Raw genomic sequence first — 24,682 nt, 5'->3', positions numbered from 1 at the left:
TGGAATGTCACTTGAAACATATTTTGACTGCACTGCAATGTGATGTCTGCATGTCCTTGTACTCAGCTACCTTACCACTTACAATTTGTTGCTGCTGTCAGAAAGACTTTCTTGTTGATATTAGTTCATCCTGCTTGAAATGTAGTGAGAAATAGAGAACAAAAATAATGGAACTTGTTTTCAGACAGTGAAAAGGGAAAATATATAGCTCTAGATGTCTTCCATCAAGATCTTTTTCTTTTAAAGGGAATATCTACAAATAGTAAGAAAAACTTATAAAGAACACTCTGTTATTCCTCCTATAATTTAAAATATTAACATTTGTTGAGAAAGGAAGGTAATTTGTGATGAGTCCACATTTTGTGGGTAGTACAGATCAGCCTAGGGAACAAAATTGCGACATTAAAAAAATGTAAAAAATTCTGCCTTCCCTGAAACTTGTGTAACCCTGGTGGTACTCTACTGGTTCACAACAGCAGTGGATCTGTCCCATTCTCCTGTTGAATGCTGGCCCAGCAAAGCCCTCTAGAACAGCAGTTCTTCAACTTTTCTAGATTCAGGGCACCTCTTATTAGGATCAAGGCACCCCTTAAAAAATGCTAGCTCTTAGTTTTCGCTCATTTTTTGACTATGGAAAAATAATACAGCATTTTTTTGTTGCAAAGAACTCAGAAAGACTGCAACAGGCCAGACTTTTTTTTAACACTGGATTCTCATTTGAAATTACTGATTTTATTTTGTGCATCATGTTTGCACACCTAACAGTGCTAACACTGCATGGCAGTCTGCAATACCCATGAAAGGATCTCAAGACACCCTGACAGAGTCACTGCTCTAGAACTTTTTACTAGAAAAGGACAGGTAGTAAGTTCAGCAGTAGACCACAACAGCTGACTTATCCAATTCACTCCTCCCCCTCCCACATTTGAGCATGTACGTCTAAACGCATTTAGAAAAGAATCACTTCTGTTGCACTGTTTCTGAAATAGCCAGTTTATCACTGGAGCCTCATTATTCCTTTAACATTATAATAACATTATATCCAGCAGATTTTGAGTAGTTTTTATATCAAGATTCCACTGCCTGGTTAAGTGTCAAACTGTTTTAATGTATGCTGCTTCTCTTTTTCTTTCACTGTAAAGACCTACTTGGCAAGTGCAAGACAAAATGGATGCCAACAATGTGGCTTACACAACTGGGAAGCTAAATTTTCACACCGATTATCCTGTTCTGCAACATCCACCTGGGGTAAGGAGAACCCACCGACTTTTCTACAGAGCAAGGGCAACATGGGCAACACAAGTAATCCTACAGTTTGAAAAAGGAACAGGGGGAAATATGTGTGATGCATAAAAAATTGGATGAATATGAAATTGATTTTTTAACTTTATAAATTCATAGATTAATTCCTACAATAGTAAAAATTACTGATTTTCTAATAAATAAGCGAACGCATTAAAATACAACAACTTGTGCCTGAAATCAAGAATCTCTTTTAGAATGGCTTGTGCCTTTTTACAGACTCCAAATGATTATTGAATTAAAATCGTGGTTCGTTTCTCGGGAGGCGGAAAAAAATCTTCAGCTACAGACACACTTTATTAGCAACACAAAAGGTATATATTTGCAAATAGGGTCAGAGAGAGAGACAAAAGATCAATCACTCTGCCCCCGGGCACAATCATTAGCAGGCTTTTATCCCCTCTCTCCTGACCACGTGTGCAGAAGGAGGAATTTTTACAACTCATTTCCGGTTCATACAAACATATATGTAAACATGTCGCTTCATACGTCCCATGTGCATTATAATTAACTACTTAAGTATGCGGGGCGGGTAGGCTTAATATGCATTAGGTTATCACGCGTGCGTAGATGGGACCCAAGGTTACTCAAGGTTCAACCTGAAGGCAAAAATGGCATTTGCTCTTATCTTAGCCTAAGAATGTGGGGGTCATGAAAGAAAGTGTGATTTAGTGTAACAAAGAGATAGTAAATTTGCAGAACAGAGAGGGAGTGATACCTTAGTACAAAGGGCCTTTGGTGGTTTTTCCCTTCAATTTCCAACCCCCCCCTTCCCTCTCCCATTAAGGAGACAAGGAGGGGTAGCAGCTGTGTTTTTTTTTCTAAATCTGCTATTGATAATGCATTTTTAATAATATTTCTAACATGATAGTAAAATTCATCCCTTCCTTTAGGAAGCTGTTTTGATGGCAAATCAGTCGTGAATCACTTGTGGGGGGAACTACATCTTGTATCCAAAGTGAATTTCTTTCACTTCAGCTTCCATCCATTACATCTTCTGTGGTTAAAAAAGCGTTCTCTAATATCCTTTTTTTTTCAGTAGTACTTAAAAGCTAGTCAAGTTATATCTTCACTGTCTTTAAAAAGTTGAAAGTAATTTACTGAATATACCACATTTAAGATAATATTTTTTAAAATCTATTTCTTAAATCAGACTAAATGAAAGCATACGAGAAGGTTCAAACAGAGTACATATCAGTGATACTTATTTTCATGTGTTATAGGTTATTGATTTTTTTTTAAACAGCAAATGTTCATTATGGGGTAAAGTGGTCCTTCAATCTTCTAGATTGCTTCAAGTGAATCAACAAGAGTCAACAAACTGTGAAACAGAAGATCTGATTTTTTTGGACTTTCAAAAAGCTTTGTCAAAAGTCCTTCACAATTAACTATTAAAAAGACTACCTAATTAATGAATAAAATGTCAAGTTCTCTCATACATTAAAAGTTGAATAGAAAAAAAAATAAAGAAGAGAAATCGCTCATTTTTAGTGGAAAAAAAGATCATTAATAGTGCTGGTATTGTGTGGAATATGCATTATTTAAAAAGAAAAAAGATGGCTATATGATGACACAACATTACTTAAGCAAATCAGAACTAAAGAGGACTGCAAAGAACTCCAGAGAAAACAATACCAGCCAAATGAATAGTTATTAACAAATGGACATAAATTTTTACAAATATGTGGCTAAGAACTAGATTAACTGTAATAACTCAGTAAAATTATAGCTGAATATGAGTGCATCTACATGTGTCGCTATGACAAGGTTGTTACTGCCATTTGGAAGTACTAAATCACAGCGCAGTAACAACCCATACTGTGCCGTACGCACGGCACGTGTTATTTTTAGCAGCTACTTCACCAGAGTGGCACACTATACTGGGGGAGCGTGTTGTTATGGTGAAGTAGCTGCTGGTCACATGTACACCCAACAGATGCTAACATCACCATAGTGCCTTGCTACAGCGATGTAGTGTCACATGTAGACATGCCCAATGTCTATTAAATATGCAGCCCAAAAATAAAACATTATCTATAGATATCTACATCTACACACACACACAATTATATAGAGAGAGATACAGAGATATAGATATAAAGTATAACATGGAATGCATTACAATGCTGTTATTTAGTTTAATAGGGAATTTCACTTGCATTCTCTCCAATTATGGTCACTTTATTTAAAGAATGAGACAGCAGCAATAGATAAAGTATAGACATGGGCATAGAAAAAAAATAGAGCCCTAGTTTTGCTTTTGTATGTGGGTATATTGGAAATTTAGGGCAGGGATTTTTTTTTCTCAAACCACCTAGATAATATGGCCAGCCCTCTTCCATTAAACCAGTAGAATTTAAGGATCTAAGTAATTTATACAGCTTTGATAATTCAGTGTAAATGAGTTTCATTCAGAGAGAAATCAAATAAAAGGAAATATGCATGAGATGCAAAATTGATTAATAGGTGGATAAGGCAAATAAGGTACTTCTGCTTATTTTTCCCCTCACAATAGAAAACAATGACCCATCCTATGAAACCAGAATGCAACAACTTTAATCTGAAAATAGGAAATATGTTTTACCTAATCACAGTCATATTTACCATGATTTCTTAATACCGTCTATATAGTTCACTACAGAACTAAAAGGCATACATGCAAAAAAGAAAAACCAACCAAGATATTACAGCAAATATTTGTACTTTTATATTTCATACTTGGAATCCCCTTCCCCTCCTTCATCTTCACCAAGACTTGAAGCAATTGTTTTCTTAATGAAATGAACAGATGAACATGATCTTTTCCTGAATAAGAGCCAAATATTTCATATTAATGTGTCACCTGTTGAAAACTCATTTAGATGCTGTTGGTTAATGTAGAATAAGAGTAGAGTGGTACTTCAGTAATAGGAAACAGATGTGACTTAGCTCACTATCTTATCTGTGCCAAAAATCACACGCAACCATAAAAACATTAAAAACAGCAGTCTTTTCAATTAAAAGAAAGAATACCTGTACAAAACAAAATAGTTTTAAGCATGTTGAAACATTTTTACTATATAGATCCACAATGAATGATCACTTTAATTTACTATCTATTATAATAGTATTTGACTACTTTAGAAAGACATTTAATAAAGAGTAACAGAAAATATGTCCATAAATGGACCATGATCAATTTTAGAAATCTCATGTAAAAATATCCCTAGGTTTCCCAAGTTTTGATCTCACATATTCAATTTTCTATTCAAGATCCTGAAAAAAAATTACTCTTAGTTCTAGAAAAATTATACTTTACTTTGAAACATAAAGCTATATTCTCATTTTGCATCCCTTGGAATTTGTAATGGGATCAGTACTATAGGCTTACTCAGGATCACAAAGTCCTACACAAATTAGAAGCCTAGTCATATTGGTTAGACAAGAAGTCTACCTGATGGAAGCATAAGGACACCAATATGACTATAAAAGGAACTTCTCAGATGCCTCAAAAATCAAGAGGTAAATCTATAGACAGAGGAAGGATTGGGAGCTGCTAAGGAAACAAGGAAAAAATTGCAAGAATTACAGTGACAAAATTAGAAAGCAAAGGTAAAAAGTGAGTTACACTGATGAAGTAAATTAAAACCAACAAGAAGTTTTTAAACATTTTAAATATGTTGTCCAGAAAAGAAAAACCAAGGAAGCTATGGGTCCACTACTATGTAGCCAACTATTGATAACTAAAGGGAGAGCGGAGCTGCTCAATGGTTGTTTTGCCTTGGTCTTTAGAAAACATGCAACCAGACAGCTAAGAAAAAGAATGTGGACAAAGAACAAGAAAGGCAGAAGGTCACATGAACTAAAGAGCACATTAGTGAGCTTTTCATTAATTTAAATGAATTTAATTTGGTAGGGCCTGAGGAAATTCATCCCAGAATACTAAAAGAACAGGCAAAAGAGATCTCAGAGCCACTGGCAATAATATTTACAAAGTAGTGGGAGATAGGTGACATTCCAGAGAACTAAAAAAGTACTAACATAGTTCTCATCTTTAAAAAAGGGAAAGAAGAGGACCCAAGGAATGAGAGCCTGACTTCAATGCCCGGGAAGTTAAAGGAACAAATTATAAAGTTAATTTGTAAACATCTAGAAAAGGAAAGAAAAATTGATCATTAAAAGCAAACAGAGTTGTTAAAAACAAATCATGCCAAATCAAATTGATATCCTTTAACAAAATAACTAGCTGCGTGGACCAAGGGAATGCAGTAGACATAGTATATCTGAACTTTAGAAAGGCTTGTGATAAAGCCCCATGTAATATTCCCACAAGAGTTAGATAAAATTACTAAGGTGGATATACAGTTGGCTCAGTAACCGCACGCAAAGGATGTCAGCCTTATAGATGCATTATAGATAGATGACTGTCAGAATGGCAAGAGGCTTTAAGTGGGGTTCCGCAGGGCTGCATTCGGATAGTATGCTGCAAGAGAGCTTCTTGATCAAGTTTGCAGATGATATGAAGCAGAAGGATTGCAAACACTTTGAAGGATAAGACAATAATTCAAAGGAGTCTTGATATATTGGAGAGCTGGACTAGAGACAACAGAATGAAGTTCAAAGCTGACATGCACCATGCTACACATAGGAAAAAATACACAAATATAGAATGGAAGGATGCATCTACACATGTCGTTAATGTGCAGCAAACTGCAGACCTTATTGCTCTGCAGTTTATTGTTCCTGGGAAGCTCCCAACTACATGGTTTACACATGTGCCTGAACTGTAGCACATTGGACAGGGTACTAAAGTCCTGGATGGCAGAGGGCCCAGAGGGCTTGCCCTGCCAGGCTCAGTGTGCTGAGGAGGGGCTGGCTGAAGTATGAGGGTACTTCAGTGTGGGGCTAGCTAGCAGGCAGCACTGGCACTGAAGCACCCTTGTGTCCCAGCCAGCATCAATACATGCACTGCTGAGCATGAAAAAAACTCTGCAACAGGATAGTACTTGTAAATGAAAGTACTACCCTGCTGTAGAGTACATTAGTTTTGTACACCCTAATAGGGATGCATGTGTAGATGCTGAGATGTTTACTGCACAGTTAATTAGTCAACTGCACAGTAAATATCTCCTGTAGGTGGGCCCAAAGATAACCAGCTGGGTAGTAGTAGTATTTAGAAAAATCCTGGGGGTTGGTGTGGGGTTGATAAATCGCAGATTCAAGCTGAGTCTGACATTTTGTGACACAGTTGGAAGACAATGACTGTAACTTTATCCTGAATTAACCACAGTATTATGTATAAAATACAGGAGGTGAGAGTACCTCTGGCCCTGGTTAGACTTCATCAAGAGTACTAAGTGCAGTTCTGGGTTCCATATTTTAAGAAAGATATGGAGAAGTTGGAGGGGGAGAAATGTGATTCTCTGGAAAAAAAAATCATCTTTGGTCTGTTCCTACATATGGTAAATGAAAGATTTTCACAGGTGTTTTGCCTAAGAACTACCTTAGGTCTAGCCTACACTTGATCTTACAGAATACTGTTCTGACAGTTAATCATCCTTGAGTCACTATCAGAATAACTGTACGTAGGGTGGACTAAGTCGTATTGTTACTCAGCAGTGCCTATCTGAAGTGCCAGACAGAAATAGCTATGGAAGTATAGCACACTTGAGACCACCACCACTGAGTCCACTATGTTTACTGTACAGATATGGCCTCTGCGTGCTTGTGTGAAAACAACAAATGCTTTAAGCCAAATTAGCGAAGTTGTTAATCTCTTTTTATCCATAGTAATAATCATGTTGTATTTGTGTGAAACTGCAGTAATACATTGAGGAAATGGTTCTTAGTTTTTTTAGGATCATTTTAAATTGCAGGGCAAATGAGTTAACCAGTAATATTGATTATTAAATATTTGTGTGGTTCTTCTTGCAATCAGGTCTTAATTTATTACAGGTTCAGTTTCTTCACTGTATAAAACAAACCACTACTGGAGGTGAAAGTGAAGTGGTAGATGGATTTCATGTTTCCAGGAAGCTAAAGCAGCAAAACCCTCAAGCCTTTCAGATCCTCTCCTCTACTCTGGTAGACTTCACAGATGTTGGGGTTGATTATTGTGATTTTTCTATGCAGTCCAAACAGAAGATAATACAGTGAGTAATATTCAAACAATTCTTTCTAAAACCATACTGAATTCCAAAACCATACTGCTGGTAACTTGTAGTCAGACACCAAGAATTGCAGGATTACACATCAAGAGTTTGGTTGTACTAAAAAGTTGAGTTTGCTTTTCTCAGTTTGTTTCTCTTGCATAAAGCCATATTAGAAGGTCTGGGACTGCCACCTTGTGGTAACATAGCATTTCAACATGGTCCTTAGTTATTGTTTCATTAATTGTTTTATGTTGAACTTCACGTGCCAAGTAGTATTTATTTTATTATATTAAATTTGTGTTATGCCCCAACTTTCCTTCCTTTCTTCCTACACTCCTTTGCTTCCCCAAGAAATGAAGGCAACCAGAATAACCTCTTGATATCAGTCACAGATCCAAACAGAAGTTAGGGGCTATAAAGGAGCTGAATGTGCCTAGGTGCATAGAGCTGAGGAGGCACCATGTTTTGAAGTACCTGGATGGAAAACCTTTAAGTCACATAAGGTGATGTTGTTAGGGGGTTAGGTTTTGGTAATAATGAAACCTTCCAACTGTAAAATCTATGAATCACAACATTTGAAATATATAGAGACTGAATACAGGTGAAACTTTCAAAAGGACATGAGAATACAGGTGCTTCAGATTTATCTCTTTTCCAGATTAGCATTAATTATTACACCCCATAATGTGTTTATTATCTGTGGTAATAAATAATACTTTGTCCTAGCACTGCATTTCATTAAAAAAATTTCAATTTTCAGTCAGCAGTTTCAAGGGGAAAAGAAATCTGTTATTACCAAAACAAAAGCAAGGTGTAAAAAGTTCTGTGTCTCTCTCTCTGTCTCACACAGAATAAATGACAGAGGTGAAATGGATCGTATCAATTATAATAATGCAACACGAGACACTGTGTTTGACATATCTGCTGAAAAGGTGCAGCCATTTTATGCAGCTCTGAAGGAGTTTGTTAATCTACTAAACAGCGCAGAATATAAAGTAACCTATAAGATGAAACCAGGTCAGTGAACAAATTACTTGTACTTAAAGTAAGCAAAGATGTATCTCATGCCTTAGCCTAAAGACAAAATATTTTAATATGCTGCTACCAAAAATGAATCTCAGTACTCCCTTGAATCACTGTTTCTTTTCTCTGCTGTATTCTGATCATCATTTACTATAACTCAATTTCTTTTTCAGATGTCCATCTACCAGAAAATAAACTAATCAAACTTATATTTGTATTACATCCAAAATATTAAATTAAAAGATATGTGGACTATGTACAGACAGCCTGAGGCTGAACCGATTCAGTCTTTGCAGATTAGTCTAAACTACACAGATTAAATTGAAACAGAAGTGAACAGACATTTACCTTTGATTCAGGAAATGCAGCCACATGCTTTCAGTGGCTCAAGCTAGAAGCTGGGGGATGCTAGATCATGGCTCTCTGGCTATATGTTCACTTCCTCTTCCTGCTGTCCCCAAGGTCTCTGGAATTTGCAGTCCCAAATCAGAGCAGCTGGACTCTGCATTGTTGCTCATCACTTCCTCTTCCTGCTTCCAGGTGCCTCTGGGATTTGTAGTCCACAGTCCCAGCCAGAAGTAAGTTTGAGCAGGGGAAGGGGGAGTTCCACCCCTCCCCCTTGGCCCTAGACCCCATGTGGTTTGCCTGGAGGGGGCAGTTCCTCTTCCTCCCCCCAGCAGACTGGGCTACATACTCAGCCAGGTTTGCCTCTCCTCCACACCCCCTTATCAGCCAGCTTTCACTGCTCCAGCTCTCCAGCTAGGGAACAGAAGCCTCGGCAGGGCCAGCTCTGCTCTCTGGAGCAAACAGCCCAGCCCAGGGCTGCAAAATCCTGGGATGCTAGGGGACTGTAACTTAGCTTGAACTGGGAAGGGGTCTGGGGCAGACATTTCATAGAATCATAGAATCAATGAGTCAGAATGGACCTAGACAGATCAGCTAGTCCGACCTCCTGCCATGGCCAGGAAGGAGCACTGAGGGTGACAGGGGTCATAAGACCCCAGCCAGGTGCCTGTCCAGTCTCCTCTTGAAGATTTCCAGGGAAGGTGAGAGCACCTATTCCAGGCTCTGGCCACCCTTACAGTGAAGTAGTTCTTCCTAATATCTAACCTAAACCTATCCTCCCTCAGCTTGTGGCCATTGTTCCTGGTGACTCCAAGGGGGGCCTTGGTGAACAGACTTTCCCTGAGTCCCTGCTGGTGGCCCCTGATAAGGTTGTAGGCAGCCACAAGATCCCCCCTCACTCTCCTCTTGCGAAGACTGAAGAGATTCAGGCCCCTCAGCCTCTCCTCATAGGGCTGGCCATGGAGGCCCTCAACCATACGAGTGGCCCTCCTCTGGACCCTCTCCAGGTTCTCCATGTCCTTCTTGAAGTGTGGTGCCCAGAACTGGACACAGTACTCCAGCTGTGGCCTGACCAGCGCCACATAGAAGGGGAGCAAGACCTCTCTGGACCTGTTAGTGATGCCCCTGTTGATGTATGACAGGGTGCAGTTGGCTCTGCCTATTGCTTTGTCACACTGGTGACTCATATTCATCCTGGAGTCAATGCTGACTCCAGGATCCCTCTCTGCCTGTGTACTGGTGAGAGGGTCAGCCCCTAACCTATAACCATAATGCTGATTCCCTCTCCCCAGGTGCAGCACTCTGCACTTGTCCTTGTTGAACCGCATCCTGTTCAGATCCGCCCACTTCTCCAACATATCCAGGTCTGCCTGTATGCGGTCCCTGCCTGCCAGTGTATTCACTTTACCCCACAGCTTGGTGTCATCTGCGAACTTGAACGGGGTGCTCTCCACACCCTCGTCCAGGTTGCTAATGAAGATGTTGAACAGCACCGGCGCAAGGACGAAGCCCTGGGGGACTCCACTACCTACACCCTCCCAGGTCTACATTGACCCGTGCACCACCACCCTCTGAGTTCGCCCCTGGAGCCAGTTTGCCACTCACGTGACTGTGCATTCATCAATGCTGCAGTCCCTCAGCTTGCCCACCAGAATTGGATGGGACACTGTGTCGAAGGCCTTCTGGAAGTCCAAGAAGATGACATTGACTTCCTCCTTCCCATCTAAGCTCTTTGTTACCTGGTCATAGAAAGAGACCAGGTTAGGCAGGCAGGATCGGCCTTGCACGAACCCATGTTGGTTACCCCTCAATATCACTTCCCCTGCAGGGCTCTCACAAATGTGGCCCTTGATAATTTTTTCAAAGACCTTCCCCAGTATAGAAGTGAGGCTGACTGGCCTGTAGTTGCCAGGCCTTCCTTCCTCCCCTTCTTGAAAATAGGGACCACATTGGCCCTTTTCCAGTCCTCAGGGACTTGGCCCGAGCACCAGGAGTTCTCGAACAGCTGTGCCAATGGCTCCGCAATGACACCAGCCAATTCCCTCAGCACCTGCGGATGAAGGTCATCCGGGCCCGCTGACTTGGACACATCTAAGCCCTCCAGGTAGCCCTTAACTAGGTCCAAACTAACAGTCGGGGGACTCGCATCCTTCCCGGGCCTCTCTACGCTGTCATCCGAGAGCACCCCATTGTCAGCAGACAGGAACACGGAGGCAAAGAACTTGTTGAAGAGTTCTGCCTTCTCTCACGCATCTGTCACCAGCTGCCCTGCCCTGCCTCGTAGGGGTCCAATGTTACCCTGAGACTTCTTCTTGCTACCTATATACTTGAAGGACTTTTTGTTATCCTTAATCCCAGAAGGTAATCTAAGCTCCAGTGCTGCTTTAGCCTTCCTTATCAAATCCCTACAAGCTCGGGTCAGGGAGGTGTACTCCTCCTTTGTCTCTGCCCCCTGCTTCCACCACCAGTACGTTTTTTTCTTTGCCTTCAGCCCAGCCTGGATATCTGCACTCAGCCATGAAGGTTTCTTGGACCCTTTTCCTGCCTTCCTGTACAGAGGAATTGCATCCTGCTGCGCCCCAAGGATAGCCTCCTTGAGGAAGGACCACCTTTCCTGGACCCCCATACTAGCTACCCCCTGGGCTCCAAGTGCCTCCCTGACTACTGCCCTGAGCACATCAAAGTTGGCTTTCCTAAAGTCAGGCATTTGCGCTGTGCTAGTTACCCTCCCCACCTTTCTCTGAATAGCAAACTGGATCATTTCATGATCACTGTCCCCTAGCCTATCTTGTACTAGCACTTCCCCCACCAGGTTGTCCCCAGAGGCTAACACCAGATCCAGTATGGCATTTTCTCTAGTGAGGACAAGTACCTCCTGCACGAGGTGTAGGTCCTGTATACACGTCAGGAAACTTCATGAGTGGCTAGACCTGGTCAACTGCTCCTCCCAGCTGATGTCAGGGTAATTCGTATCCCCCATGACCACAACATCTTTTGCATGCACAGCCTCCCCCAGCTGCCTGGAGAATTCCAGATCCAGCTCTTCCTCCTGACGTGGTGGCCTGTAGTAAACCCCTACCACCAGATCCCTCTCCCCCCACCCTCCTTGAAGTTTGACCCACAGGGTCTCAGTTAAGCCTTCCTCTGGTCCCATTTGGAAAGCAGAACTGGTATACTGTTCCCTAACATAGAGCACAACCCCCCCACACACCTTTTTTCCCCTTCCTATCTCTTCTAAACAACTTATAGCCCTCTATGTCTACTGCCCAGTCAAAAGTTTCATCCCACCATTTCTCCACTAGGCCAACCGGTCGATTTTACTACTTGCAAGCAGGAGAGCAAACTCCTCCTGCTTGTTCCCCATGCTTCTTGCATTAATGAAGAGACATCTTAAACCATTTTGACACAAAACAGTTAAGTCTGATACATTCAACCAGGTTTATCTTAAACCAGTTTCATCCATTTTGAAACTGGTTTATGTACACTGAGCTTCGTTCTGCCACAGGTTTTAACCAGTTTCTGATCACCAGGGATCCTGGTTTTCTCTGGTAAAAAAAAATCCCCAATTTTCAGGTTAGAAAAGTAACCCAAACTCCACATTTTTCCATGATCAAAATAAAACACCACTTATATATATATATATATATATATATATATAATTATAAAATATGTATATATCTATGTGTATATATGTATGTATGTATTACTGGTGTTTCATTTTAATCACAGAAAAATATGGATTTTGGGTTACTTTTTTAACTCAAAAATTGACGGGGGCGGTTATCAGAGAAAACCAAAATCCCTGCTGATCACTTAAACTGGTTTATGTGTAACTTCTGTCCCTAGCTGTAAAGTTTCCAAGTGAATCACTCAAAAGTTGAGAAATGGCATACAACCGTATCTCTTTGAGTCATTCATTATGATGCAACATTTAATGTAAATGATTATATAAATATTTTCTTATAGATCTCCTGCTTCTTTCAGTGCACAAAGGGGAGTGTTCTCTGGGAATAAACCAAGGTTGCAAAAAGAAAGACTCTGCTGCCAGTTTAATTTGTTGTAGAAGCTGGAAGGTATATAGGAAATGAGGCAGGGGGTGGTAAGATTAGTAAAGAGGGAATTATGGTTGAGGAAGTTGAATGCTGTCTGAGAGAATCAGATTACCATCTCAGCATCTGCCACAGAGAAGTTGTATGGTGGCAGGCAAGTTGTGTAAATCCAAATGTCCATAATTAGGTACTAACTGGGCACATCTTCACATTCATTAATGTGAGGTAGTTACTGTGCATTCAATTTAGTACTTGCTTAATGAAGTACTAACTAAATGTGCAGTAACTAGAGTTACTGTGCAGTAGCACCAGCACACAGGTTTTTATTGATGCTTACTGCACAGTAGCCTAATTCTACTGGGCAGTAGCATATTAGCACAGTTTCTGCCTGCACACTACTGTGCAGTGTTATTAGGCTACCGTGCAATAAGAGTCTCATGTAGACGCACCCATTGAGTATTCCTCATATTCTGAGTGTCTGATGTGAAATATCTGGGGCCAGATTGCAGGACTGCCCAATTTTGTAACTAAACTGAATGAGAGCTGTGCTTTGAAGTTATAGTGTGCTCTGAAAAAAACTATCTATCCCTGAAAATCAAAGCATAAACTTTTATAGTTACATACCAAAAAATTGTCAGTATTCGTGACAATTTTAACCTTAATCTCTCTGTTCCTCTGTTTCTTAAATATAAAACATTATCCTTCCTCAACTCATAGGGGGTGTTATAAAGATAAAGTTATTAATTTATGTGAGTGCCTTGCGAAGTATGGCAAGAACATCACAGAAATGCTGATGAAGAAATGGTAATTCCATACTCAGGCAGGGTTGAACAGTATCTAGTAAATAATTCATGGAGCCACTCAAGTGATGAGACTAACAAATACTCAATAGCTGCTTAGCAAGTGATTATGCTCAATCCCATACATTGTCATCTGCCACTTATCCCTTGTTCTTTGTGGTGATAAAGAGGAGCTTTTTGACTATGAGGGTGGTCAAGCTTCAGAACAGGATACCTACAGAAGTTGTGGAATCTCCATCCCTTAAAATGCTCAAGAGCAGATTAGACAGACAATTAGCTGGGATGGTTTAGTCAGGGATGATGCTCCCTTCAGCAAGGGGCTGAGGTAGATGACCCTGTGAGGTCCCTTCCAACCTTACTTTCTTATGATTTTATTCAAGTGTAGCCTTTCCCTTAAGACTTTTGTAGGCTTGACTTATTGATAGGTTTCCATTATCTGGAAAGAGGAATACAGTCCCATTTTCTGTTAACATTACTTTTTCTTAAAACAGTTTCTAATTGTTTGACTAAGATTTCCCACTGGGTTCCTTTCTTACCAATCTGTGCAATCAGTTAAACTCTTATTCAACACCGGCAGCCATGAACTTTGATGGAGATGATATCTGCACATATTTGTACATTTAAGCACAGCTGAGTTAAAGTCCTTGTCTGGTTTCTTTTTCCCAGTAGAGTGCACCAGCACAGCCTAACCCTTTGTTCTCTGTAGAGTAATCCATATTATAATAAGCAACAAATTCAAGTATAAATTAATTGAATTCAATTACTTAATAAAATCATGTAATATATTGGGGGTTTCTAATTTTATCATAGGAGACATAGTAACATTTGACAACTGGCGTATACTTCATGGTCGTGGGAGCTACCAATCAGGGAAAGAAATAACCCGACATCTTGAAGGTGCTTATGCTGACTGGGATGTCATAATGTCAAGGCTACGCTGCCTAAGGAAGACTGTCTTGAACAAAAACTAATTTTTCTGCTTGTTTAAAAATTTGCTAAGCCAGCACAGGCTTAACTTTTTTTTTTTACTTTAAAAACAGCAATATATTTGATTTCCTTTGAGTAACATTTGAAATCCTTGCTAACATTATCTTTAACATTAAGTACAGACAGTCAAAAAGCCTGAGGCTGAATCAATTCAAACTTCACAAGTTAATCTAAGATGTGTGGATTAAACCAATAAACAAGTGAACAGACATTCACTTTTGATTCTGGAAATGCAGCCTCGTGCCTGCGGTGGCCCAGGCCAAAAGTTGAGGGGCACTAGAGCATGCCTCCCTGCTCGGCTGGAGCAAACAGCTTGAGCCAAGGCTAGCTTGCCCACCCTGAATGGGGGGAGGTTGTGGGGGAGGTGCAAAGCATCCTGGGATGCTGGGGGACTGCGAGTTAATTTGAATCTGGAGGGAATTCGGAACAGGAGTTCAATAAACTGATGTAACCTAAATCAAGTCTGATACTACATCCATCCAGATTTATCTTAAACTAGTTTCAGCCATTATGAAAGCAGCTTATGTGCACTGAACTTCTGTTATGTTACAGATTTAAATCCGTTTCCAATCACTTATACCAGTTTAAGTGTAACTCTGTCCCTAGCCTAAAAGATGATAGTGAGATTAAAATGTGCTTTCATTTTTGGCCTTTGGAAATGAAATATGTTATGCCTCACAACATTAAATTATTTTTATTCTACTTTCACTGTGAATAGAATTGCAACCTGCTGTAACAGGTTTTTTAGAGTAAGTACTAGTAGTTCTTGATTTACTCTCACTTACCTGCTCAGAAATCAAATCTCAGGGTGGTACATAAAGGAAAGGTTATAAAGTTCTAATGAGCAGCACTGGCTGACCCATTCAGCCGTCCTCAAACACATAACTGTTTTACATACAACCTTTCAATTTCTTTGCCAAAATGACAGCTTGAAACTTTAGAACCCAGAATATTAATTTGCAGTTCTACTGCAAAAAAGCAGCTATATGAAGGTGGCACCTTCTTGGTCAACAGATCAGCTCCTCTCAGGCTTTGGATCTGCCTCCAGACTTCACAGCTGTCTATAATGCACCAAAAGAAAGCCCTAGTACCAAAAGCTCAAAAAAGATTTGAATTTGGGCTGGGATGTTATTTGGGCTCATCTATCTCTACCGATCATTAAAGAATGAATGTTATTTTTCTCAACATTTAGCATTGCATTCTGAGGCAACACAATGTGATCTTCTGCAATATGTCACAAAACTGGCTTTGGAAGACTTTCTGATCCTGCAGTACCTCCTTTATTGCTTTCCTTCAAAAACTGAGGAAAGTCCATGGTGTTTTTATGTTGGTTGTCAAACAAAGCCTCCCACGACATTTGTTTTAACTGGGTGTTAGTTTTTATATAATATAATTTACCTTCAACTGCATTCTTATACAAATACTTAGACAACAAGAGACATCTCCTGCTTTAATACTGCATGTTTTTAGAAAGCCATTTTATACATGTGTTTATCAATTATTAAAGCTATATGGGAACTTATTTGCAAGTTGGATTGTTGCCAAAAGCCTCATAACACTTTTCTATGGTAGCAAATGCCTGACAGACATGCTCCAGTAAAGATAATGTTTGCTGAAGGAGTTTTCCCCAGTAGAGAAACTTATACAGATTGCCTGTGTTCTGTTCAGACAAAATCATCTTATATCTATATTTACCAAAAAAGGCTCAATTCTGAGGCAGCTAATTCTTTGAGAGGGTTGCATAGAGTAATGTGTCTTCTGCTCCTGGAGGCCTCCAACATAATGGAGGATTTAGTTAGGTTGATGTAGGTAATTAACATGTGCTTTAATGCAGCCTAAGAGACACTTTTATCTAACAAATATTGTTGACTGCACCCCACCTGCCTAGAAGACTGTGCCGTCTCATGTTTGAGAGGCAAGAACTAGAGTTAAACTCCTCTCTTACCATCCTAAACACAGAAATAGAAGATGATAGCTTCTTTGTGTGTAGAAATAAACTTCCCACACCCTCTTGCCTTGCTGTGTATGAACCTTGCAAGCAGAGCTGAGCCTATGGTGGTCCTCTCCTGTGTCTAAAGAAGTCAATGGCTTCTAATGGCACACAATCAGGAGCACAGACAGCCTGGGTCCCAAATCAAGGATCTGAAGTTAACTCAGCACTGGTTAAAAGGAAGAATAATTCACATAGGATGGAGTACATAATAATGATCCTAATCACAGAAAAGTAGGGCACATCCACACATGCAGGCACGTGCGCTTGCAGCAATTCAAATAGCAGCAGCACAAATTTGTGCCAGAGATTTGTGCCTCAGCACACGTGCCTGAACATGCACTTTGGTGTGAGGCAAATTGTGCCACTTGGGGCAAACTGACCCTGCCCACCTCCTCCTGTTTCTTCAGCCAGGGGGAGCTAGAGGCTGAGGCCAGCACCCGTGCTGCCCCAGCAGTATAAAAACCTGCCCTGGTGAGCAGCTCAGGGCTACTTGCCCTCAGGAACTTCTGAAGGCAAGCAGGTATCTTCAGTTGGTATCTGGGGACAAGTGACCCCTGCACCCTTCACACACTACAGCAGCCTGGCAGTGGGGGCTGCTGCCTAGCTGTGAACTGCTGCCACCTGTGACAGCATCTTCCCCCTTGGACTGACAGCCCCTTGGCTACACACCTGCCAGACCCAGACAGGGACTGCACATCCTCTTTGGCTGTGGTATGGGCATTGCAGCAGAGCCACCTACACCTCTGCACCAGCTGCCAGTAGGCTGTGGCTGTACAGTTGGCCTTCAAGTGGTACTGCTGTCATGTCTTCTGGTGTCCCCAATCTGCCATCTGGGCAGCTATTGCCCAGATGTGGTCCTTGAGGTGGCCTGCTTCGAACTGTTGAAGGGTGTCCTCCTGGCCCCAAATGGCCAGGAGTTCAGCCACCTCATTTGCCTTCCAGCTAGGTTCCCAGTTCTGGTCCTGGGCAGGGTCCTCTGCCCCGGTCCCACCACTTTCCTCACTAGCAGAGATCTTGGTTTTACCTGTTTAAAAATTGCTAATTCTCCGATAAAAGTCTCTTAATTAAAATAACCAAAATCCATGTTCTTCCTCAATTAAAATGAAATGCCACTATATAGAGAGATCAGATGGGCAATGTTTTATTGATATATTTACAATTTAAAGCAATTTGGAAGCCTACCAGTGCCTCTATCATCTTTATGAAATGAATTCTAATATTCACTTTGGTGTTTGCTTTTGGGGTTTTTTTTTATCACAGAGTGCTCCTGCCCCTTTGCTCACCAGGATGTGGGGTGCTGAACAGCACTGATATGCTAGTGCCCTGCCCCTGCCCTTGCCCCTCATTCCCAACTCATAGCCCCCCCAGTGCCCCTCACTCCTAACCCACAACCCCTGCCTGCCCCCACTAGCTCTCTCCCAGCAGCAGCTCCATCCTAGCACCAGGACATGAGTCCAGCTGCAACTGTCTCACAAGCTTTGTGGTCCTGAGCAGTGTCAGCCCTTGCTGTTCTGCTCCCTGCACCTGTTCCCAGGCCCCAGCGACCCTCACACCCTTCCTGGGAAGCCCTTGACTGGGGCTCAGAGACTGGACTGGGCAAACCCCTTCCCTTCTGGCTGGCCTCCCCCTGCACAGGCTACTCTAGGGGGACAAGGGGGCTCTAAGCCCAGCTCTAGTGGACTCTCCTACCCAAAGCTCTCCCCCATCCCTGACCCCATCTCTCTCACACACATGCCCCTGCTGCCACCCCCACCCCTCCCCCCAGCCCATCACACCCCCAAAGTTGTTCCTGGGACCAGGAGCTCCAAGGCTGGGGCTGCATGTCCCAGCACCAGTTTGAGCATGGAGCAGGGCTGCAGTGTGGCATTTGCCCCTGCAGGCTCAACTCACACCAACAGGTCCTGTCCCATCCCAGCTCACGGGGTGTGAGATTTGCATGGTGGGGGGGGGAGGTTGTGGGGGTTGGGGGTTTGTGGGTGGGAACAGGGGTGGATGTAGGGTTTGTGGGGATGGAACACACTAAGCACACCCCAGTTGGAATCCCCTGTCTTGGCTGCATGCAGCATCCAATGCTTCTGAGGAAGGTGGGGGGAAAAACCTGACACCTGTAATCAGTGGGGCCACAGTTTTTTAAAAAAGAGGTCAGAAATGTATACGGTTATTAGGAATATTCAAATAATAATGAATGACAAAAAAAATTGGTCCAATAAAAGATATTATGAAACAAATTTGGCTTCTCACATTTTCTGTGACTATCACAGCTACAACACCACCACAAACCTACAAAAAAGAATGTCTTCCAACTTCTTGCTTCATAGCTGAAACCATTCAGCTGTTAGAGCTGAGGATGAGACCTGGTATGCCTGATCAGGGAGGTGGAGATGCAATTATCCCACATCTGGCTATTACACCCCCCAGCTTCCACCTTGGGACCAGAAGTCCCATCCCCTAACCACAGACCTTTGTCACTGGCAGTCCCTCCCCTTGCCCTGGAAGTACTTGGGGTGGGGGAGGGTTGCAGTCTTCGAACCAGAAGTCCCGCCCTGTCACATGATCCATGACATAAGAAAGCCCACCCACCTGAAACCAAACCTTGCCACCTTTGTAAAGCAAGTTTGGAACTCAGAATGACTTTAGAAAAAGAAAAGGCCATACTGATTGCCAAAGTAAATGAATATCAGAAATGGAAAAGCCTGGTGGTATAGATCAATAAAAAAAAAAATCAAAATCCACTGCAAAGAAGTGAACAACAAATAATACCCTATTTGTGAAATAGTAGTTGTAATAACTTTTTTTAAAAGCTATTGCTTGTCTAATGTCAGTTGTATATTACATGAAACAAATCCATTATTTGTATGTAACTTATTAGAAGTCGATTTCTACAAAAATAAGGATATAGACTGTATGATGCTGAGTACACATATTGTAGCTAAACTAACAATAAATACAGAGTGATATGGTCTAATGCTGAGCACTATATACTAATTTAAGAAGTAATTAGCATACTAAGGAATGTCAAATGCTAAAACGAGGAGTTGATAAGAAACCTCTGTGTGCAGCATTAGGTCTGAAAAGCTTAAATTCTAGGAATTGCATTTGCAAGTATAATTTCTGAGGAAATCTCAGTAAGTGCCACAAGGTGGAAATGATACTGAGAAAGCAGGCACAGATAAGCATATGTAATTGTCACCAACTCAAATACTGTCTGCTTAAGAGGTGACTGGAGGAACTATATACCAGATCAGGGTTTTCCAAAGGAGGTGGGTGAATATCTAAACTTTGAGCAGAACCCTAGCCCTCATCTTTCTCCCTTTCCTGCAGCTACAGCATACACCCTTCTCTCTCTCCCCTCCCTGCCCAAACCAGCCCTACAGCTACAGCATACGTCAATCTGCAGCATCCCATCCCTACCCACAGCTTATACAAGCTGATGCACTAGAAGCAGTGCAGGGCAGGTGCCAGGCCCAGGATCAGCTGTGGGTGCTACTGGCAAGTTTCTGCTGCGTGTCGAGGTAACTCCACTGATGCAGCAGTGTCAGCTACAGACCCAGGAGAAACCCAGATCCCCACCTAGAAGCTGCCAGCCATGCCAGCCTTGCACTGCTTCCAGTGCATAGGGCAGGAGCTGGCATAAGCTGCAGATGTGGCTGGGATGCAAAACCCAACAGCCAGAACCAATGGTTTCTCATGAGTCGGATCCCAAGACCTGTGGCTGCCTGCTGGCAGGCTGGATACAATCACTTGGTGGGCTGGATGCGGCCCATGGGCTGTATTTTGCCCGCCGCAATCTAAGTTGAGGGGCCTTTTTTCCCCCATGTTGATTGGGGATAAAAGCCTCATCTTAGATTCGAGTAAATATGGTATCACCGAAATAGTGGTCATCAGGCAGGTTGTACTTCCAAAAGATAAATACATCAGATGTGTAAGTAGCATAACTTAATGACCCAACACTTGCCTATGGATTTCTCCTATTCTTATTTTTATAACAGCATGTCTACGCATGCACCCAACTGCCCAGTTGTAACTGTACAATCATTTAGTATTGCTTTAGCACAGCAGCTAAAGCAAGTACTAAATGACTGCGCAACAACACCGGTACTGTGCAGTCCCAGTGCTGCATAAGCCATTTCTGACCCTACTCCACAGTAGCAATGAGCTTGTTGCTACTGCTCAGTAGCAGCAGCATCATGGTTTGTGGCCACAGATGCTACATTGCCGTAGCAATGAGCTACATCACTGCAACTAGTTTCTATGGCAACATAGCATCTCATGTAGACACGCCCAGTGACTCAACCCAGGGTGCCACGGGGTACCACACATTAACACTGTTAGGTGCACAAACATGCTTCCCAAGATAAACCCAGAAATTTTCAAATAGGGATCCACAGCGTTAAAAATATTCTGACCAATTCTGGTTTTTCTGAGGTTTTTCATGACAAAAGATTTGCTCTATTATAGTTTTGTGATAATTAAAAAAACACTGAGTGCAAATTAAGAGTAGATATTTTCCAAGGGGTGCCTTGAGACTAAAACAGTTGAGAACCACTGTTCTAACAGGTGCATAATGTGCCTTAGTTCTAACTTCCAGCACCCTGGCTGTCTCAGTTTGTACCTGAAAGTGCCCGTTGTAATTAGCTGGAGTAGTTGTTTTGCAGTTTCAAAAATATGCACTAAGGATTAGATTGATTCAACCAAATTAATCTGACTAATAACCCGCTAAGTGGCTGCCTTTTTCGTAAATCTCACTGTACTGTGGGAAAGATAAATTGGCATATATTACGTGCCTTGGGGGATTACTCCTCTGAAAAATGTTCAGGCCTCAAATCAGGGTACATTTCAACAGCTATAACATAAACAGGTATGTAAACTCCTCTAGTCTGCATAAAGAATTGGAAACCTAAAGTAAGGACTGATCATCTTGCTCTTAGGTCTTGCACAAAAGGAAATCAAATTATTCTAGCAATTTAACACACTGGGTACATCTATACATGCTTTTGATCCAGGAGCAGTTTACACATGAGTAAACTACTCTACAATAAGTACCCCCAGGCATATATCTACATGTGCAAGTAAGCAGAAGCAAACTGCTCCCGCTTCCTGCAGCCCTGAAATGGCCTAGACTTTTATGCGGCACTGGCGCACCAACTGGGCATGCCCATGCTCCCGGGCCCTCGTAAAAATGCACATTAGAGTGCCCACCACGCACAAACTGCCTAAGCACCTCAGCCTCGCCCCACTGCTCCATGAGGTCCACGGTCTCAACTAGTTACCAGTAAGGACTTCGGAAGACAGCATGTGGCATTGGCAAGGACACCAGCATGGCTCCCATGATGGCTCTCTGGGCCTCTATGCAGATGTCCCAATGGCAGGCGTGTAGCAAATTTACTCATGAGTAGAGCCGTTTACTGCATGGCGTGTGCACATATAGATGCACATGCTTACTGTGTAGTAAACTGCTGTGTTGCGCAGTAAAGAGGCTCATGTAGATGCGCCCACTGATGAATGAGCAAATGAAGGGAAGACATTGTCTTCAGCAGGATTCATACATTTACTCATCCCCACTGGTGTATATGTAACCTTTGCCCTCCTCTTATGGATTCCAAGCCTGGTTCCAACATAGGGTATGGATCAATGTACTTTTGAAGCACTTCAAATCCTACCTTAATTTGGCAGCTAACACACCTCAGAATGCTGCCAGATTGCTCCACGTCTAGGGAGTTAACAGCCCCTGCGACCTTCCAGGGACAGCTAAATGTCAATGGCAGATCTTTATGGGTAGCTGACACCCAGCTTCTGCTTGATGCTTCTCGCTAGTGCAGGATGGACCAGTTTAACTTTAGGAAAGCTTATCGGTTTCAAGTAAATTGCCCTCCCAGAAGAAGCAAAGAATAGAGGCCTACCATCTGCTTGCCCTCCAGTCACTCACAAAGCAGGGCTGCAAGGTGCTGGATCTGCTCTGCTGCTCAGAGCAGGTGTGGTGGAAAGCCCCAATTTACCATTTCTTTATGGTGAAGTTGATTCCATGTGACAGAAGGGCTGAGGCTAAATCAGTTGTTTAATAATTGTTTTACAACCTGTAAGCATCAGTTGCAGTTTCCCATTAGTAGTGGCCAAAGTATTTTCCTTGATAAATTGTAGGTAAAGTCTGTTGTGGGTCACAACAGCATAAATTTGGAGTACCTCCATTGTGTTCAGAGTCTGGCTCTTTCTGTCCTGACTTTAGCATCCCATGCTACAGGAACACATTTCTGTTGTACTCTCTGGAAAGTAATCAGAGCGGTGTATATGTAGAACCAGAGCATGCTTCTGTTGCTTCACATTGAAAGTGATTTTATGCCTCACTGGAACTAATGCACTGAACCTAGAGTTTCAGCTACATAAATATATCAAATGAAGCCATGTGCAAATTACCAATAAACAAGCACAACACCGTCTTTTGGATATAAAGGGCAGAGGACTAGACGTGGGCTAAGAAGCTTCTGTCAGGGGTCAAGTTTTGCAAAGAAAACAGAGTTGGACATCACTAACCTCAGAGCAGCTGTTCTTAAATGACAAAACTTTAAAAACTGACTGAATATGGAATGACAGGACAAGAAATCATCCATGGACTGGACTGTGCTAACCATTGTTTTATCAGAGACTCTGGATTCTTATCCCATTTGCTTAGCTAGCTTTGATAAGCAGTTTTGATCTTTTCAACCCACCTTCACTTGTCCCAACAGTGCCCCCTCCCCCTTCTTTTCTTCCCCCTTTCCCTACCTTTTGTACTTAAATTGCTTTCATCCTTTCTTTTTAGTACCTCTGCTCCCCACAAATCTGTTCAAAGTATCTGACAAAGTAGGCTGTAGCACATGAAATTTCATGCCCCTCTGAATGAGTTATGGGTTACTAATGGACTATGGTGTTGGTGGGCATGGGTGATGGTGGACAGGGCCCACCACAGAATCCACAGCCCTGGAGCCCCAGTGGCAGGGCTTGAGCAAGAGCTGTACAACACAGCCCTTGTTCGCAACGGCTGCTGCCGCTGTAGTAACTGCCCTATGCCCCAAGCTGGATATGGTCTATGAGGAGCCCATATCTAGATCCAGCCTGGGACCCAAAGTGAGTTTGATACCTTTTGGTTAGAAGTGCCACCCTGCCCTGCCTACTGTTTAAATCAGAGCTAGGTATTAAGTTGTTCTGATGAGAATTTGACCAAAAATGGTGAGAAAGTGGTAAGACCAGCATTTTGTGGAATCTCCACTGAAAGCTACCACGATCATGAGATTTCAGTCTTACCTGAACCAGACCTAGACAATAAGCTTGGGTCAGCTTTTAGAGACAATCCAGAACCAATTCAGCAGAGCTGTGTTAGGATTGCATCACTGAAATTCAAGCCTCTAAATTATCAGAGGTCTGTATCCAGTGGTCCTGGATGAGCCTATCTGTAACTAAAAACACTTTCAGCAACAGACAAGACCAGCTGCTGCCATCTGTCTATTCATATTCACCATGGCATTGTACAAGATGAAATGTGCTCATCTAGAAAGCACGATAGTCAAAGGAAGGCCAAAAGAATTCCTAGCTAATTTCATCTGCATCAGATGTGTAAGGTGAACCATATGATATGAAAGACATACCAGATTCTTGCCAACAACCTCACCATGTCTGCTTTCAGATGCCATACCCCAAGCACAGCCACACTGAAGATCTGTTCAATATAAGCAATCATGTCATGCATTTCAGGGCCACGTCTGCTGGAAAGCTATTGTGGGAAAAATGATTTGTCTTATTACAGTACCAAGAAGCAGAAAAGCCTCCTGAAGCTTGTGTATTATTTTATACTACAGCTCTGAAGCTAGGATGATCGCCCTTGATGTCTTCTTGGGATGGTTACTGAATCAAGGGCTTTATTGTGGAATGGTCTATGCTTTTGTGGCCAGCTAGTATTAATATCTCAAAATGAACCATGGTCAGGAGCAGCTCTAGACAGAATTATATTTAAAAAAACTTAAAGCAAGCTGGCAAAGTTTCCCGTGTGTGTTTCCACAGCATTGTTGTGAAAGGGGTGAT

General features: G+C 42.1%; 1 protein-coding gene across 3 annotated transcripts in view; it reads left to right on the top strand.

Moving 5' to 3' along the window:
- BBOX1 (gamma-butyrobetaine hydroxylase 1) overlaps positions 1-15,339 on the top strand; it is an 85,821-nt gene extending 70,482 nt beyond the window's left edge. Inside the window, exons 6-9 of one of the 3 annotated variants that reach the window (XM_090032826.1) lie at positions 1,143-1,248; positions 7,237-7,433; positions 8,284-8,450; positions 14,461-15,339. In XM_090032826.1, coding sequence (XP_089888952.1) covers positions 1,143-1,248; positions 7,237-7,433; positions 8,284-8,450; positions 14,461-14,621 — 631 coding nt within the window. In that variant the 3' untranslated portion in view covers positions 14,622-15,339. Of the gene's footprint in view, positions 1-1,142; positions 1,249-7,236; positions 7,434-8,283; positions 8,451-8,918; positions 10,211-14,460 lie in introns of those variants that run through there. The other 2 variants (XM_090032828.1, XM_090032825.1) reach the window with 2 other exon arrangements.
- The last annotated feature ends 9,343 nt before the right edge of the window (positions 15,340-24,682 follow it).

This window comes from Crocodylus siamensis, chromosome 2 (genome assembly GCF_052110815.1).
Source record: "Crocodylus siamensis isolate JL-2025a chromosome 2, ASM5211081v1, whole genome shotgun sequence".
NCBI lineage: Eukaryota > Metazoa > Chordata > Crocodylia > Crocodylidae > Crocodylus > Crocodylus siamensis.
This window is presented reverse-complemented; position numbering and strand designations above follow the sequence as displayed.